The sequence below is a fragment of the Epinephelus fuscoguttatus genome, linkage group LG19, assembly GCF_011397635.1.
Source record: "Epinephelus fuscoguttatus linkage group LG19, E.fuscoguttatus.final_Chr_v1".
Classification (NCBI taxonomy): Eukaryota; Metazoa; Chordata; class Actinopteri; order Perciformes; family Serranidae; genus Epinephelus; species Epinephelus fuscoguttatus.
Window position 1 is genome coordinate 16016999 of NC_064770.1, and position 14634 is coordinate 16031632.

Sequence of the window (14634 nt, forward strand, 5' to 3'; positions counted from 1 at the left end):
ATTCACCAGAGGGACAACCGATAGTCCTCATTCTGCAGTGACAGGGGAAGCCTCTACTACACAGACATAAAATAGGACTATCACCACCCTGCATTTGATAAAGCCAGGTCTAAGTCTATATTTATATCTTATGTGTTGATAATGCGAGTGGCTCCCAGCTGAGGTCTTTTTGTAGAGTGACTGAAACGTCCTTTGCATGCACCCTTACTGGGCCCCGCTTGCTTTTCATTACATCAGGAAAACGAAACCTACAGTTGTTGCCGGTGCTAATGCAGGAAATCCCCATTACTGTTTTAACAGCAACTCATTTAACTGGTTTTCTGCGCTCTAGTTATTCAGCAACTTATTAATTTTGGATGCCAGTCAATGTTTTGCAGGACTTAGGTAAACACTGGAACTTCAGGTGGAGCCGCACTGATAATGGTAAATAATAAAGGGCCTAACAAGTGTTACAACTTGATAAAAAGCAGAGTCACTGTAAAGTTACAGATATGCAGCATTAACTTTATCATATTAGCTGACATTTTGGCATTACCAATGTTTCCAAAAGTGATAAAGTAATAAGGAATGACCAAATGCACAAAAATGAATAATATCAATAACCTGAAAACATGTTCAAGTTATATACATAACAATACCCCTATATAAGCAGGAAAAATACATGCTAAGGTTACAATACATTCTGTTCTTAACTACCTGCACACCTGTGTAAAAAGCTGAGCACAAGGAGGATCACAAGACCAATGAAAAATAATAAATTGGGGGGAAAAACACACTGTGCCATATTGGGTGAATAACCTCTACTTCTGTATAAAAAGATGGGTGAAGTAACAGAGTAATAAAAAAGAAGAAGATTAATAAGCTACATTCATTACATATAATACATTCTGGGGTTATCCCTGGAAGTGCACAAGGTGAATTACAGGACCTATAGAAACATTCATCAAGTATGCATATACAGTATTAACTTTAATTTGCCTGTTCAAGTGGTACAAACAGCACTCAACATTCACTCTGTGGTTTTAGGTGGCTCTGTGTGTTGCAATGATCAGCTGTTTAAGCAGAGAAACAAAAGTAAAACCTCTGTGCACTCTGTCCACAGAACAGCCCTACTGAGGGAGGCTCTGGAGGATCAACACCTGGTCTCCATCTTGCAGTGACAGAGGAAGCCTGAGCTACACTCAGAATAAGTATGTTTTTCATAAAACCTTTATAATCTAGCCACATGCAATCCTAGATTTATTTTACACTTTAAGTATGTGGCTTACAGTTGAGGTATTTTTTCGTAAGTGGAAAGAGAGAGGCCACCACAAACATTGTCAGGTTTTGTGTGCAGCACACCCTCAGTGGGCCCTGCTTGTTGCTTTTTGTTTCATGCATCAGTAAAACAAAACCTAAAGCCAGCTGCTGCACACTCCCAATACAGGGAAAGGAGAAGTACTTTTTGGCACTAAATAGAACATTTTACAGAGGTGCACCATCATAAGTTCCTGCAGTATTTGGCTACAGATGCACTTTCTGGTCCACTTTTTAAGGTAAAAAAAAACATATACACTGAGATTTTAAGGGACAAATTGGTGTAAATTATTTTGAAGTGGCAACCTACTACAGGCAGTTTCTAGTCCTATATAAGTCATAATGCTTTCCTCCTCCAACACAAACATGTAGCATCTAGTCAATGGAAGTCTTAAAATTTGTTAAAATCTGTGTAAATGAGCGTTTAGATAATGCATGCAATTTACAGGTGTGACATATCAAGACGTTGATTAAACAGCATCAGTACTACACGGGTTTGCCTCGGAACGGTCACTCTAATGAACTTAATGCTCATTTCGCTACCATAAGTGGCCACCAATGCCGTTTTTGTTAATTTGGCAGTACATCCAACCACAGATCACATGTAGCCACACCAGCTTAGGACCTCCACATCCAGCAGCTCATCTGCATGCTCACCACCCTCACCAGGGTCTTGACCTGAGAGCAGTTTGTCATCATAACAGACTGGTTGGATGTACTGCCAAATTCAGGGTGACAACATCTTATAGTCGTGAAATAAACATTCAGTTAATGGGCAACAGCTCTGGTGGACATTGCTACAGTCAGCTCTCTCAAAACTTGCAACATTTGTGACATTTTGTTATGTGATTAATCTGCACATTTTAGAGTGGCCTTTTATTATGACCATCCAAAGGCACACCTGTGTAGTAATGATGCTGTTTTTTTGCCAGCAGGATTAAGGAGAAACTACTGGCCCGATTTTTCATTCCACTTGGCGAAAGCATGAAGCATGGACCATCGAGGAACCCATTAAATGTTGGACTGGACCTGGATCACGGTGCAAATACACTAGTTATGTTTCACTTCCAATAAAATTGCGAGACAGGGCATTCAATCTGAGTAGAATAAATGCTATACATCTTTAAATCTAGTAGATGGTTGTAAAATACGACTCCCACATTCAGGAGTACCAGTAGTAGTTGTGGTGGTAGAAGTAGTTGCTCAAACTTGATACAGAAAGCAGTTCTCATGGAGCGCTCAGGGACAGTGGTTTCATGGGAGAGCCATACAATTGCAACACTATTTCTCAAACTACAGTGTGGCTATTAAAGTTAAGTACTATGCTACTAATTACACTCTTGCTAACATCCAAATGTAAATTGTCTGCAATAAACTCCACGAAAAATATTGAGAGGAAAAGTTCAGACCAGCAATAATACTGACCACAATTTTAAAGTACCCAAATGCAGAGCAAGTTGATGAGGCCTCAGCCAGGCACAGCCATATTTTGACATCATTCTAATAGTTTTGGAAATATGTCCAGACATAGACCTATAGTGGTTACGCTTGCAGATCTGCATATCATAGAAGACTGGACTATTGGTGGAGGTACGCGCTTTCCAAGTGCCCCTCTAGTTAAACATGAAATTATTGTTACTTTTGTTAACTCTGTGACATCTGTCATTTATTGGATATCGCAGCAGTATCATGTGAAAAGTTGCCTTGTCGAGCACAAGTGACTCCAGTTCACACCTTTTGTTTATTTAAAAAAAAAAAAAAAACAACTTTATTGTCATGAACAGTATTACAGTTACAGTAAATGGCATTTATACCATAACTAGAGACAGTAGCCATCCTCAAACAGGTGGAAAGTTCACTCAGACTGACCTTTTTAAGAAAATCTGAAATGCAGCATAGGTAGATTGAGGGAGAAATACGCAATAGACAACCCTGAATAATGCAACACTGACATCACTTCAGTAATTCAAAGCTAGTCATGATTCAAGTACAAAAAAAACACACGCTCACACGCACATATACACAAGTCAATGGAACATTCAACAAGCAGGCTAAACCAGCAGTGGACAGTTACTTCCCATACAAGAAGTGGATGTGTCTCAGGAAGCACTCTGTTTGACACTGACCGCTGAACAAATATTACAGTGTTTGTAACACTGTAAAACAAACAAACAAACAAAAAAAAAACCTGCAAAAACTGTGGCTTAGAGCTTGATGGTTTTTCTGAATTCAAACTGTAAACTGCCCGCCATGCATTAACACCCACTACAGCTTGTGTATGGTGTGATAAATAAACCAGCTATCTTCTCTTCACAAGTCCAGAATCACTATGAGGACTGCTGGTTAGCTGCCCCCGCCATGTTTCCATCTTATCAATATAAACTATCCAGTAAACCTGTGACCACCACAAAATAATGTGGCTGTACACTAAATATACTACTTAGCATATGTGTGCAGAAGTGACTGTACTACAAAGTCTAGCAACAGAACAGATCAATGCCAACAACTACAGTATCACCTGCAAGCATGATAAAAGCTACACTACTGTGTGACCTCATCCTACACGGTTTGGAATAAAACCCTGCCAGTTGAAAATGATGTATAAACAGCATGTATCATATTTTCTGTATAAATAAGCATCTGCTATGTTGTTGTCAACATGAAAACAACAGTTTTCTTGAAGGCAACGATTGGGAAAATTATTTTTTTTAGCACTCAAGTGCTGGAAATATTTGATGCCCAGTCCATCACTAGCAGTGTCTCCAACCACTCAAGAGTAGGGCTGCAAAACGGATTTTTAATATTGATTAATCTGTGATGTTTTTGATCATTTGTTTATGATAAAGAAAGTTAAATAATGTTGCTACAGCCTAAATGATAAATAGTTTTATCTTTTCTGATCAACAGTCAAAAAATATTCAGATATTCAATACACACTGGAGCTAATACCAGCAAATGGTATTCGGTATTCGCACTTCATTAACAACTAACAATTGTTTCAATTACTTTTTTCACCAATCGACTAATCAAATTGTTTCAAGACTACTCAAGAGTCAAAGAACTACCCATCTTTCAGCGCCAAGTGTTTTGAGGACTTCACCCCTCAAACGTTTATCTTTATACCCATGAAGATGGCTGGGATGTTCAAGTGTCTGTCAGTAACGGAAGGCAACGTGGCTTTAGGTCCCGAGGTCCAGTTTTTTGTGAAAGAACTCTACACTACATATACGTCAGCTCAAGTGACAAGTTTTAAGCAAACTGGAATGAACAAATGTCATTTAATGTGACAAAGGTCAATCATACTATAAATAATGGTGGAAAGTGTGGCATTGTTATAACTTGGACCTATAACTTTGGTACACTTAATGAAACAGGTATATGCAGAGTATTGACCCACTGAGTGCTGGAAAAGAGAAGATGACAACTTAAAGGGGAGAGGTTAATGCTATTTTGACACTTTGTAATGCTCAACATGGTCTGATATTTCCAAACAACCTTCTCTTATGTTTCTTCAAGCCCAACAATTCCCTTGTAAAATGTTTCAGTCATGTACATACCCTTGTATTAACTCAGATACGACAATAGCTAGCGATGTTTTCATTGTCATCTTGGTGTGTGAAAGCCACCCCCCGTCTGTTGAGAAATCAGTGATTAGTTCAGAGTTCATTTCTCGATCAGGCCTCCATCTTTTAATTTGAAGTAGAAGAACTTCTCCAAGGTGTTGGCACTCTTGCAGTACTCGCTGTCTGGAGGGTTGTACTCGCGACAGTTGACGATGATTCGCTGCAGGTCGGCAATGAAAAGCTTCTTGGTTACATAGTATCTATTCTTCAGTCTCTCTGTCATCGTCTTCAGGTCTGTGGAGCCAAAAATGGAGAAGAGAACAATGCTCAATGTGACTTAATGATAAGCTAAAGAACAGGTTGCGTGACATTAAGTGGTGCTTCTCCTTATTTTCTGTTATACACATAATGTTACAATGTTGGATGTTCATATCAAACATGGCTGAAGTTTCAAATAATGGGGTAAAGGTGTGTAGAAGTAATCACTTTGAGCAAAACCTCAGGTTTCTGACCATTCTCCATACTGCTCCAACTTCTTTTCTACTTTCAAGACAACCTGACACCAGCTCATGATGGATTTTTTAATATGGTAATCTGCTCCAGGTACATTACTTCCAGTATATACATTATGCAGCCTACACTGCTACATGTAGCAATATGCTAACCTCCAGGAAACATGATCTTGGTAGCCCAAGTTGGTCATTGCTCCTCAATTTCAGATCATATTCCTGCTGGAACATGTCAAGTTGTGAAGACTGGGTCAGAAACTTTTATTGGGGATTTTTCACAGTAGAAAGTGCCATTACACCCTGTTACAGTTGTTCCCCTCCTGCAATGATGGTGCAGAGATGCCGAGATATGGAAGACCTGGAAATGCTGACCAATCGGAGCAGACTGGGCGTTTTCAAACTGGTGTTAAAACGGAGCGTTTCAGACAGAGGGTGAATACAGGTTTTCAAACAGAGAGACAGACAGTATGAGGACAGGAACTAAATGTAATAAGAGATGCTCGCTCACCGATGGGAAAGCGGATGATCTCATAGTAATCTGGAGCCTCTGACTTTTTCACAGGTTCCATGAAGGGCCAGGCATCAGGATGAGTCTGTTGACAAGATAAAGTCCCGGTTAGTCCTTGTTCTTGTTAGTGTGTGTTTCCATCTGGGGTTAACAGGTGACCCTTACCTTTATCTGGGCCAAGAGGTTCTTCAACATGTTGTATAACACGTCAGGATCCTTCACCTCTTTCCTGCAAAACATGTGGAATGACAAATAAGTAAAGTATGAGTAAAATATTGATTAAACTTGGACTGGAGAAGGAAAAAAAAGCAGGTGTCTAAATGAGACAGTTTGTAACAGGGGCACATTGGACTTTTATCTATAACCTATTAACTGCAAAGTGTCACTGTGACACAAACATAAAAAAATATCAAAGCCATTATGTGTAGAACGTGTAAATGTCTGACTTACTGGCGCTCCCCTGTGGTTGCATTAAAATAGACACATCAGCAAGAACACAACAACACTGAGTTGTATAATATATGCTCAAAGCTCACCCTTTGTCCTTGTTACTGGGTTTCCAGCCAGTCTCTCCTGGAAGAAAAAGACATGTAAATTTAGGATAATACTAATTTTTAATACGTTTCCATTGTGCACTGACCTAACACTCACTTATGCCTGGGATGCTCTCCACTGGGATCTGTCGTACGCCCTCTTTGAAGCAGGTGAGTCCTGGGTAAACCTTCCTGATCTGACTCTGTTTCCTCTCAATCAGCTTCTTAATAATCTGTCATGACATGTAAGGTTATGAGATTATTGAAAACACACAGATTCACAGCAGAAAACATGTTTTGGCTTTAATGCAAAGATCTCAGCCTCACACACCTCCTTCTGTCTTTTAATGATATGAGAGAGCTCAGTGTAGGGGATTCTCGGGTTCAGCTCACACTCCATGAGGGTCGCTCCCTCGTAGTCTTTGATGTATCCAAGGTATCGACTCTTCGGCACTTTGATGTCTTTGGAAAAACCCTGCGAGGAGAGACCAAATTACTGAAAGGACAAGATGGAGGGAGAGGACAGGGGCAGAGCTAATGCACAAATCATGCCTGTAGTACCTGCTTTTTGAAGTAGCCAATGGCGTACTCGTCAGCATAAGTGAGGAAATAGAGAATGCTGTGTTTGATGTGGTACTCCTTCAGGTGGTTCATCAGGTGGGTACCGTAGCCCTGACATTAAAAAGACCAGAGAAAAGACAATGTCAAAAAGGCATCTCCATACTATTCTTATCTTTCCATATGCAAAAAAATATCTGGAGAAAGTAAGTTATTTCTTTCTTTAGAACAGAGCAATCAACACATCTTTTAACAAAAGTCCATATTTTCATTGTTTTTTATAATGTAATAAGTTAATGACAATTTGTCATTGCATGTCCATGTATTGAGCATGTTGGGTAAACACTGAATAAATAGGGCATATTTTTTGGAGGCACGGAAAGCCGCTGTCCCTCCCACTTATCTCTGGGTATCCTGGGGTAAAAGCCTGCTAAAGGAGCTGCTACAAATGAAAGTGTTGACGAGCACCCTTATGTCTATTTGGACCACCACAGCTCTCAACAGAGTCAATAGTTATTCTGTACCTTGACTTGCTCGTTGGATGTGACGGCACAGAAGACGATCTCCGTGAAGCCCTGAGTGGGAAACATCCTAAAACAGATGCCTCCGATGACGCGGCCATCTTTGATAAGGGCTAGGGTCTTGTGCTTCCTGTCAAAGTTATAGACACATGAGCGGTGCACAGGCATCCAATGACCTGTGGCATAAGAACTTCTACTTACGGGTCAAACACCAGTCGTGTGATGTACTCTTTGGGCATACGAGGTAATTGATGAGAGAAAACATTCTGCAGGCCAACCAGCCACATCAGGATCTTCTTGTTGGACTTTTGGGAAAGCGAGTTCCCGATGACGTGGAACTCTATGATCCCCCGCCTCTCCTCCAGCCTGGCGGTCTCATCACGGGCAGCGTTTGGCGTCAGCAAATTAGTCTAGCAATATAAACATAAAAACTGTGAGAACTACAGTTGCAATTTGCAATAAAGTCAGATCTTTTCCCCCCCTCTACAAATCACCTTGGCTTGAACGACATACCTCTGGTCCGAGCATTGCAGCAGGGTCAGTAATTGTCATCATGACTTCATTGACCAGCTCCATAGGAATGTCTCCCATCACACGGATCCGCTTGGCATCCTCCAGGGTCAGAGCCTCTGGAAGTTTACGTTTCTCTCCTGAACAGACAGCAACATTACTCAGATCAGAGCAATGACAGGAGACAGCTAACAATGATCTCAGAGCCATCAGAGGCGTTTGTTAGCCACAGCACCATGCAGAGTGTTGGGTTTACAGAGGCTTTCAATCTAACACAGCTCTCCAAAGAGTCTTTTAAATGTGTGAGACATTTGTGAGGTACCACTGTAGCTACTCAGGGAGTGGTTGGAGAATTACTGGAGGGCCAAAGAGCAGACTTGACAGACCTGTGATGGGCTCTGCACCTCCAGTGTCCATGCTGCCCAGAGAGGAGATGCTATTCAGACCTTTGGGCAGAGCGGGGGAGCCAGAGACTGCAGCAGGACTGATCACTGCAACAAGAGATAAATACAAGCAGTGATACTTACGCATATTTTTATGTATAGTATATTCATCATTATACCTATATAACTACATTTATGTTATGTATATTACATGAGCTGTAATACTAATCTATGACTCTTAAATTATAATAACCACCTGAATTAGGCTCTCGGAGTCGCACTTTTAGACTTGATCATTTCATATAAGATGTTTTCAGACTGGAAGAACTTTTTCATTGTTCTAAGAATCCTCCTTTTTGTTGTGTCTGCACCGACAAGATCTAGGAACGACTGTAGTTCTAAGAACGCTGTTTTAAGGGACTTTTTTTAGCTCCTATTTCAGTGTCAATACTCTCCCAGCACAAGAGGAAGTATGAGTGACATAAGTGTATTGTGAGCTAATGCAGCAACAGTAAAAGCCATATTTCAAAAACCTGTCAGCCATAAAGACATAATATAAACAACAGCCTGACAAAAAAAAGAACTGACAGTGAAGTACAAGCTTTACTGAGCATATATGATGCAGCTATATATTTGCCTAATGCACAAATCCTTTAAACGACCAACGGCATTGCAAGGTATAAAGCTTATGAATGTCATTTCTTGAATTCATTCTGTGTTTTATCTCCTCATAGTCTGTTTTCTACTCATTTACCCAGTTTCTTTGCATGTTGCAACATCTGCAGATGAATAAAGAGTTATCCTTCACATTCACAGTCTCTATTCTGTTTCACATCTGTGTTTTTAAAGCCATAGTTAATGACAGCTTGAGAACAGCAGTGTTTACAGTCCCATGGACAAGTGTCCTGATTGATGATTTGTGAACAGAGCTTATTGTTTATAACAGTTGTTATAAATTAAGTCCGAAAGCTGAATCACACAGTGTTGTGATTTGATATGACTGTCTGGTCCCATTTGACTAAAAATATCCTAGCTTAATGACCATAACACTGAACACCCGCCTCACCTGTCTGATGCCCCAGCTGTGTGCCGTCGGAGGCAGGCATGGTGAAGTCAGCCTCCCAGATGGGTGAATTTTCACCATAGATTTCCTCCTCCAGCATGGACAAAAACCTGGTGACAGTTAGTGAAAAATGGTATTTCAAAGGCAGTTTTGAACAGAAGCTGATAAGATAGCAAAGTTAGAGTCCCCTGGCTGTTAAAGAGGAGCTACATTAATAATATATAATCTATAAACTGAAAGACATTAGACTAAAGAAACCTATTTTGTTTGTGCTAGGGAATCCTACTGTAGTTTTTACTACAACTACATTACGACTTGTTACTCTCCATTTTCAAATAACTTTTAGTTATAAATAGCATTTTTACAATTTTATGCTATAAATTAAGTCTTTGTGCTTTGATAATAATACGAGCATGGAACATGACCTTCTTATCTAGCAATTTATACTGTTTGAGTGTGACACATTATGCTCACGTGCACAAATACAAGTCCAAAATAACCTTGTGTAGCAGTACAGTGATGAGATGATACGAATATCTGACCTTTTCCAACACATCAGCTGAAGCAGAGATTCTGTTTGCATCAGCATTTCTACAAATACATGTGCAACAACAACGAAGACAATGATATTTTGATTTCTCCTAGTGAAAGAAGTAACTACACCAAGAAATGGGATTAAACATTAAATCTAAATATTTTTCAGCCATCATTAAAGCGTGCGCGCATATACACACACACACACACACACACACACACACACACAGTTTCGAGAGTGTCTGCTCTTACTTGGGAAAGTGTGTGAGGATGAGTGTGCGTTTCTCTGGTAGCAGTTTGTCCTTCTCCACTCTGAACTTCTCCAGGAGCTGGCGTCGGGTTACAGTGAAGATGGACTTGAGCAAGCTGCGGCCGAACACGTGAGTGGTTTCATAGCGTGGTAGGCTGTCGTTACTCTGGGGGACATGGCAGTAGCACAGCCACCTGGAAGCCATGAGGACACAGTTATTGTACAAACAGATATCAGCTTACAACATAGAAATCAAACAAGTAAAATCATGTCCGTGCTTTCTTTAACAACACCACATCCACACACCTGGTGTAGTCCACCTTATATGCCGTCCCATCATCTTTCTGGGTGCGCTGGCGGTACTGCGTTGGTGTCTCCAGCTTCCAGTAATTTAGGCACAAGAGGAACATCTTTGACAGCTCAAACATGGTCTGCCTTTCCTTCGGTGCAAGGTGGCTGAACTTGTACTGAACGAAATTCAAAACCCCCTTTGGTATAATAGGAAACAAAAGATAAAGAAAAAGAGGCAGAGTAAGATGAATGTGAAATGTGACAGTGCAGCAAAGTTTATTTGTCTTCCAAAATGTTTTTTCTCAGGTTGTGCACACAGGGTCACACCTACTGCCACATTACAAAACTAACAAGAACAGAAGGCACAAGAAACATATGGCAAGCATATTTATCTTCAGAGACAGGCGGTATAATCCTGTTGCTTTTTCAGCGACTGCTAAACATCAAGAAATGACTTGTAGCTTCATCAAGTATCATGTTCACCTGCTCAATGTTGGGCTTTTCAAAGGGTGGACTTCCAAGGGATCCCTCTACGACTGGCTGGCTCATCTGCAGGATGCATTTCCTCAGCAGCTATGGGAAAAAGGGTAGAGACAAAAAACAATATTGACTGTTGAATAATGATGCGCTAAATCATAAAAGTAGCATGCACATGGACTCACGATTATTGGAAGGTCTGTACCTGTTACACTGATGTAAGATACACCTTTGCGTACCTTGAATAGGTAGAAGTAGACCTGTTTGGTGTCAGTGTCCTCTTCTTTGTGCACGGACATGAAAAGGTTCTCCACGTCCACCACCATCCCCAGCAGCCTGTTAATCTCATCCTCAGACACATTCTCCAAGTGGGACACATGATCAGCTGCAAGCAAGGCATCAAATACAATCACATTAAAGTCAGAATACAAGCATATAAGGTGCCAAACACCTGTGGGTAACAACAAGTCCCTGCACTATAGCTTTATCTGCTGTTGGGTGACAAGCTGTGGTGAATGTATGGAGGCTGGTTAGTTTGTACCCAGAGCATGTCCACAGCTGCGGCACGGCTCGCTCAGGCTGGCTGCTTGCTGCTGCAGGTCCATACGTGTGGCTGATGGTGGATTTGGGTTTTTCCATCCATTGCACTTGCATGTGTCACTAGCCTGAGAATAAGCAGACATAACAGCAAATAAAGCGACTTTAACAGTAACCCAGCTGCTGCTTTTAAACGTCAGTGAATGACTTAACAGTTAAATTCAGCTAGCTGGTATTGCATCCATATTTAAAGGTTTAATGTGCATAATACAAGTGCCCGAGAGTCTAGCTAGCTAGCTACAAAAGTTAACCATTACGTCAGGTTATTACGCTATTTGTTTGTATTTTTGTTTGCAGTACCTTGACTGTGCTACCATTTGCTCCCCCTCATACACTAATGCTAATAGTACCCGAGCAGAGCTTTGTTGTGGTGAACTTTGGCTAGCTAAGCTAGCTACCTTGCATGCGGAGAATACGCCAAGTTTCTCAAGCTTCTTCGCCCGTGGGAAAGCTCGCACTTGGGCTTTCTTCTGGCTTGCACGCTGTTGCTGGCTAAGTCCCGGTCTGGCCGGGTCACTGTTCCCCGACCCGGAGCCTGTCGCGGCAGTACTGGACCCAGCTGACCCAGCAGACTGGGCTTGGAGAAGCCGGGGTTGTAAGGCCTGCGCCGCCGGGTCCGACATGTCCACGCTGCTACGCTCTTCCTCTGCTCCCGTTTACCTCATATGCTGCCTTCACGGACTGTCGGCAAAATGTGTTTTAACGGGACCGCATCACTTTATCATTAGTATTATGACTTTTCTTTTAGATTTTCCAGTAAAGTACAAGTGTTTAAAACAGACAAAAATGATGCAAAGACCGCGCACAAGTGTTTTCACGCTCGAGTCAGACTTTTCGACACGGTGTCAACCTTTCACAATAGAAATATAAAGATACTTTCTATTACACAATTAAAAATCCCCAATTTAGGAAACATAGCTCTCTACCGGAAATTGTATTTTTTTTTTTAAAATTGATCATATTTCAAATAATCATGTACAGACGGATATATATTTTATTTCTGATTTAATTATGGTGGTGTTGCACCGAATATTTATAATTTGATTTTTGTCTAGTCATTTTATTAACTTATATTGTATAATACGGGATTGTTTGATGTTATGATCTATGTATATATATGTATATATGTATATATACATATATGTATATATGTCTATGTTACTAACTACGACTTCCTCCAGTTCTGTGTTTACATCATAGACGCGGTACAACCAAAATGGCGCCTGGGGGCGTGTCTGCCAGTTAGGACACGTGACTGACAAAGACCGATTGGAAGTTCGGTAGTTGTCCTCATGAGCGTTCACTGCCCTCCAGTGGTTACAGTGTGTAACTACACCTCTAGCTACAGTATGTTATAAGATGTTCACTGGCATTTTATAATAAATGTGTTCCAATTGGTAGCGTTACCATGAAATGGGTTTATAGTCATGAGTAAATAAAGTCGCCACTCGGTGGAGATGACACTGGATTCTAGTCTATTTAAAACCATGCGCGGTCACTGCCCTCCAGTGGTCAAAGTCACGAACTGCGACATATTAACTTCATCAAAGTAGCGTCAATGCAGACAGTACTATCACTTCCTGTTATGACTTTTCAAAATAAAGTACACATTGGATGACGTAACCGGAAAACGAGCTAATTAATTTTTTTATTTTTTATTTTTTTTTAGCAATTACTGTCAAAGACAACAACGACGACTACAACTCATACGTAAGGAGTGATATCGATATTAATAACAATTGATCGTGATAATATAATAATAATAATAATAATAATAATAATAATGATAATGATAATTCTGATTATTGATATTAATTACAGGCATCAATACTGGTGTCATGTCATATATATGTGTCTATATCTGCATTACGAACGTTCATTTTGTTATTGAACAATATGAACCTCTACCTCATGTAATCGGAATTAACAACCCTGCAATAAATATTACCAGTTGGCAGAATATTAGGAATACTGCAGTCATCTTTTTTAAAGGTAATAGGCTTGAATATTTTTATAATTTTAATACGATTCAACACAAAACAGCCTACGACCTAAACTGCATCACACAACAATTGATATTAAATAATGTTCAGGTGCATCAGCATTTCAAGTGTACTTGAAAGCAACACATTTGCCTGAGAGTCCGCACACTGATAGAATAAGATTAAATTTTTGTTTTACATAAAGAATACATGGGAGAAATATCCTCTTAACATTTATGTAATAATGTATTACAGGGGTAGTATTTATGCAATATCTTAAAGAAAATGGCAATCTAGACTAATTGTAATGTATTTGTTACCTTGAGTCTCATGTAGTTCTAAGTTCAGTGGTTGTCTTCGTGAGCGTTGACTGCCCTCCAGTGGTTACAGTGCGTAACTACACCTCTGGCTACAGTATGTTATAAGATGTTCACTGGCAGATTTAATAATCATGTACTGAACTGGCAGAGCTACCGTTAAAGGAATTTATAATCATGAGTAAATAAAGTCGCCACTCGGTGGAGATAACAGTAGATTTGAGTCTATTTAAAATTATGAGCGTTCACTGCCCTCCAGTGGTCATAGTCATGAACTGCAACATATTAAATTCATCAAAGCAGCGTCAATGCAGACAGTACTACCACTTCTGGTTCGGACTTTTCAAAATAAGGTATCCATTGGCAGTAACCGGAAAAGATCTAATAAATAGAGACGGACAACAGTCAGACTGTCACAGGCAACTACACCTAAAACTCTTTATGTAAGGCGTGATATCGATTTAATTCTGATTATTGATATCCTTTCCAAGTATCAATAGTGGTGTTATGTCATTTTATATGTTTTTATTACACGGCTCTATTAAATGCTGCATTCTGATTGGTCAGTAGCGGCATTCTGCGGTCTGATATTACTGGTACTACTAGTAGCAACGGTCATTACACACAGTTGCTATGTAGCCCAGCGTTGCTAGGGATGCTGCCCTGCAACACTGCAGCTGTCAAACAACTTCCGAGGGAAAAAACAAACAGAAGTGGCTGATTTTAACGGATGCCGCTGAAG

The 14634-nt window shown here is 40.3% G+C and overlaps 1 protein-coding gene across 1 annotated transcript; it reads right to left on the reverse strand.

The window, feature by feature from the left end:
• Positions 1 to 2999: 2999 nt before the first annotated feature.
• On the reverse strand, positions 3000 to 12653 carry kat2a (K(lysine) acetyltransferase 2A). The gene is made up of 18 exons (XM_049562472.1): positions 11992 to 12653; positions 11538 to 11661; positions 11236 to 11381; positions 11003 to 11092; positions 10535 to 10716; positions 10231 to 10422; positions 9448 to 9554; positions 8385 to 8489; positions 8002 to 8138; positions 7690 to 7898; positions 7492 to 7618; positions 6971 to 7081; positions 6741 to 6884; positions 6528 to 6642; positions 6413 to 6449; positions 6042 to 6105; positions 5877 to 5961; positions 3000 to 5153 (listed from the first exon to the last, which is right to left on the reverse strand). Exons 1-18 carry the CDS (start codon positions 12214 to 12216, stop codon positions 4960 to 4962), a joined length of 2394 nt encoding a protein of 797 aa, XP_049418429.1. The 5' UTR covers positions 12217 to 12653; the 3' UTR covers positions 3000 to 4959.
• Positions 12654 to 14634: the final 1981 nt, after the last annotated feature.